The 4,823-nt window shown below is 37.4% G+C and overlaps 1 protein-coding gene across 1 annotated transcript; it reads left to right on the forward strand.

Annotated features, from left to right (window-relative positions):
* Positions 1 to 2,063: 2,063 nt before the first annotated feature.
* Positions 2,064 to 3,449, forward strand: LOC121992508 (1-aminocyclopropane-1-carboxylate oxidase-like). The gene is made up of 4 exons (XM_042546953.1): positions 2,064 to 2,271; positions 2,376 to 2,626; positions 2,717 to 2,864; positions 2,969 to 3,449. The coding sequence occupies exons 1-4, from the start codon at positions 2,170 to 2,172 to the stop codon at positions 3,413 to 3,415; spliced, it is 948 nt and encodes a 315-aa protein (XP_042402887.1). The 5' UTR covers positions 2,064 to 2,169; the 3' UTR covers positions 3,416 to 3,449.
* Positions 3,450 to 4,823: the final 1,374 nt, after the last annotated feature.

The following is a 4,823-nucleotide window of genomic DNA, read 5'->3' on the forward strand; positions in this document are numbered from 1 at the left end:
TGATGTCTTCAATATGAAACACCTAACTCCTTATTTGACGATTGCTAATGAAATTAATCTGAACTCGAGGGCAAGTTCTTTTCAAGTCGGGAAGACTGATGTAGTCCCAACCCATGTTGAAGCCCAATATGAACCTTCAAACTTCAAATGGCTTAACTTTTGACTCGGGACTCGGAATCAGACTCTGTTTGTTGTCATGCGTGCAAAATTCAAAAATCTACGTTTGTTACTAGTGATACTGTAACTGTCAAATTTTCAGTCCCAAATTCTGCCGTTTAAACTCTTTTCAGGGCCCTTTTTTATTTTTGATAATTTTTATTTTTTTTTGATATTTAGGGTAATTTTTATATTTCTGATATTTTTTAGAGAGGATTTGTCTTGATCCACTTCTTGATTTGAGTTAAGTTAATTATTTTTATTTTCGGGCAAACATTTATTTCTATTCTTTATAAGATTGGAATTAAGATCTGTTAATTATAATATTTTTTTTATTTGAGTCTTAGATTGTAGTCTATATAAGAGTAATATTTAGATGTTTAGGGATTAGCCTCGAATTTTAATAAAAAGTTTCTTTCTTCGAAGTTTCTCTTCTTGTCTTTTCCTCAATCTTTTCTCTTCTTGTCAGCTTGCAGGATAATCATAATTTTGCCCGGCATCAAAATGTTAGAATCATTAAAGAAAAAGATAAGAAGCTTTATAATTTTCCCTTTGAATTCAACATGGATGTCACTATAGATGGAATTAGAGTTTTAGTCTAATGCATCTAACATTACACATTGCAGTCATTTTCTAGAAATTTATAGAGCTTTAGAAATAGCAAGTGATTGAATAAAAAATCGAGTAAGGTTTTTGACTTGAATTAGAGTTTTAGTCTAATGCATCTAATCGAGTAAGAGACATTATGTTATTGTGCTGGTTGAGTTGGGTACTTGGTCTCCTCGGATGAGTTTAGTGGCTAGCGCATGAGGTGTTACTAAAATAAGGTCTGGGGTTCGAATCTCAGCAAAGCCAAGGTAAATACCTTCCTTATGTGTTAGTTACTATTCCAAAGGCTGGTAGCCGTCCGTGATTACCTCTTCCGTGTTGACCCTAGGATAGGTTGGCGGGGGTGCTGGGGGTGAGTGTATTCATCTTTTGCAACAATTATTGAGTTGGGTACTTGAGGTCGGATCCATTTGACATCTCTAACATGGTACAAGATGGACCAACCGACTGACTGACCGACCAAATAATATAATCGTTAGGAAGTATCTAGGAAGAAAGATAAAAAAAAGAGAGAATTATTTCTAGTGAAGAAGAAATTAAAAAGAAAAGGACAACAGCATGATATATGGTATCGCTATCTTATCAGTAATAGATAGTGACAATTAATTATACAAATATTTAATTTGGTTCATCATCAACATGTAATTAATGATAAATCTGTCAAATTTTTGAAAAGACATCAGTTTGACTACTCAAATCTAGTTCAAGAACATTAACATGTTTTTTTTTTCTTTTCGTTTTTTATCATTTGGGAAATGAAAATTATATATGATTATTTTTGTTAGGACCATGAAAAATAGTTGCTGCCCTTAAATCATATATGATTCTCACAAATAAATATAAAGAAAATAAACTAATTCAAACGATATAATTAGTAGAACTCAATAAAAACTTTAAGGTAAGGTCGAGCATATATAACAAATTCAAAATCACCACTCAATCACTGCCATTAATTATGAATTATTCAAACATTCTACATCATCATCATCATCATCAGCCGTTCATCCTCATAATTATATTCCTCCTAATGATGGATATCTTTCCATCTCCTGCAATAATTCCTTGAATAATTTCTACAATATAATCTGGGTACCAGAAAACCAGTGTTAAAGAAGACGACAAGGAAAGGAAGGCTGCTATTTTCCTCACATGTTTCTTACAAATTAAACAAGAGAAAAACAACTTGAACAAAACTATTGCTCAGTCCGTTGGACGGCTAGCTCCTTCAGTAGCTTCTCGGTTTCTTCCTCTTGTACTGAACCATCGTTGATCCTGCTCTATAAAACGCCCCCTCGCTCGTCGTGAATTCCTCACACCGATCGAGCAGTACTACTCCAGCAGTTGTATAGCAACTAGCTAGCCGAGCAAATTAAAAGCCGACCAGTACTCTCTGTCTCTCTCTCCATGGCTATTCCGGTAATCGACTTCTCCAAGCTGGAAGGGAAGGAGAGGGCCGAGACTCTGGCTCAGATCGACAATGGATGCCAACAGTGGGGATTCTTCCAGGTATGTTGTTTTATGACTCTGTTATTTAATTAGATTGCTACTGTTTTAATTAGATCAGTCAATTTGGGAATTAATTAATGTTACTAAAATTAATGTTTTTGCAGCTGGTGAACCATGGGATTCCGGTCGAGCTGCTAGAACGCGTGAAGAAGGTGTGCACGGAGTGCTACAGGCACAGAGCCGAGGCCTTCAAGGCATCTAGGCCGGTGCAGCTCCTCGACCAACTCGTTCGGGAAGAAGAAGAGGTCGCTGGAGAAGTAAACAACAACAAGAAAAAGTTGGACGATGTGGACTGGGAGGACGTCTTTGTTCTCCAAGACGACAACCAATGGCCATCCCACCCTCCCCAATTCAAGTAATTAATTAATTAATTAATTAATTGTTCATGACAATTATTATATATGTTACATAAATTGATTAATTCGATGGATCAATTGATCATTAGGGAGACGATGAGGGAGTACAGAACGGAGGTGAAAAAGTTAGCCGAGAAATTGATGGAAACCATGGAAGAAAACCTGGGGCTGGAGAAGGGCACCTTCAAGAACCAGTTCACCGGAAACGGCGAGCACGAGCCGTTCTTCGGCACCAAGGTGAGAATTATATTGATCGACACTTGACAGAGCTAGGAGAGACTTTAATTATAAATAAAACAATTAATTTTAATTCTGATATGATGTTGCGTCATTGAATTAAGGTGAGCCACTACCCGCCCTGCCCGCGGTTGGACCTTGTGGAGCTGGGCCTCCGCCCCCACACCGACGCTGGCGGCGTCATCCTCCTCTTCCAAGATGACCGTGTCGGAGGCTTGCAGATCCTCAAGGACGGCGAGTGGGTGGACGTGCAGCCGTTGGCCAATGCCATCGTCATTAACACCGGGGACCAGATCGAGGTGGTCAGCAATGGGCGGTACAAGAGCGTGTGGCACCGCGTGCTCGCCACCGGCAATGGCAACCGCCGCTCCGTCGCCTCCTTCTACAACCCTTCAGTGAAGGCCGTCATTTGTCCGGCTTCGGCCTCCGCCGTCGACGAGACCAGTGGCGCCTACCCCGAGTTTCTCTTCGGGGACTACATGGACGTGTACGTGAAGCAGAAGTACATGCCCAAAGAACCAAGATTTGAAGCGGTCAAAGCAATTAATTAACTAGGAGCTAATTAACTATACAATGGTTAATTATATCATAATCTTATTTATATCATAATCAAAATCCATACAAATCAATAGTAAATGATAATATTTTTAAGTTTATCATATTTATTAATATGATTATAATTTTTATGATGGTATGTATGTCATATTTAATTAATGGTTTATTATTTGGACAACATGGATAAATAACTCTCCTAGCCTTCGACTTTTCAAAATATGTTTGTCAATTTTAAAAATCTATATTTGATGTTCGACAAGTAATTAATACATTGTTTCATCATCTATTTAATTTTTTTTTTATTTAGAGATTTTCTGACTCAAAAATTAACTCTTCCCTATTCTACAACTGGATTGTAAAATTTACCATTTTTTGGCTAATCTATGTAGTTAATATTTTAATAACGGACAATGATCTAAAAGACACCACTTCTTTACTCTATTTTCCTAATCATGTGTGGATCTCGGCGACACTCACTTTTATCCTTGGCATGAGTTCTTCTTTATTTTGAAGGTTGTCTTCTTTTTTAGAGTAAATATATTATTAGACTTTTTGAACGAGCAAAAATGAATGTCTGATCATGTCCTATCTCCACATCAATCATTGAAGGAGGTTTTATTGAACATTCAAACTCTTCATTAATGGCTGACCCCTATATCTTCCTAAGTATTTTATGTGTCCTACAATATGACACTATGATCATATGACCCAATATTGCTTTCGTAATTAATCATGCCTATCAAATTATGCATTTTCCTACTGAGCACCATTGGGAAGGTTTTAAGAAAATTCTTCGCTATAGTAAAGGAACAATTTTATATCGTCATTTCTAACTAGCTAGAGTTGAATACCTATAGTGATACAGATTAAGACAGAGCTCTTGAAGATAGACGTTCAATTAGTGGATATGCCATATTTCTTACACGAATTCTTATTTTTTGGCTTTCAAAGAACCAATTTACAATCACTCGTTCAAGCTGTCACGCCCCAAGTAGTCCATGTCAGAAGAAATTTTGACAACATCTCCCCTGTACGGGTGACGATCTGAGACTTATATACATTGCCCTCAAAGCCACACATACCTCGGCCAACACGATCGGAACATATATAATGAAATAAACAAACACCCACGCAGTTTATATAATTTTAGCCTCTAGTTGACACAACCACGCAGTTTATTTGAAAACAACCTACTCCACTTCTACGATAGAAAACGTAAAGCACAACAGAGAAACCATCGCAGCGGAAAGCACAAGTAGTAGACCAAAACTCAATAAAAGATCCTCGAGTTCAATCCTACATCACAAGTATATATATAAATACATAACAAGGAACCAAAAGTCCAAAGAGTAGAAAATCGTAGCGAAGCAAAGTGGTGGGGGGACTAGCGACTGGAACCTGCTG

Source organism: Zingiber officinale, chromosome 6B (genome assembly GCF_018446385.1).
Source record: "Zingiber officinale cultivar Zhangliang chromosome 6B, Zo_v1.1, whole genome shotgun sequence".
NCBI classification, from domain to species: Eukaryota; Viridiplantae; Streptophyta; class Magnoliopsida; order Zingiberales; family Zingiberaceae; genus Zingiber; species Zingiber officinale.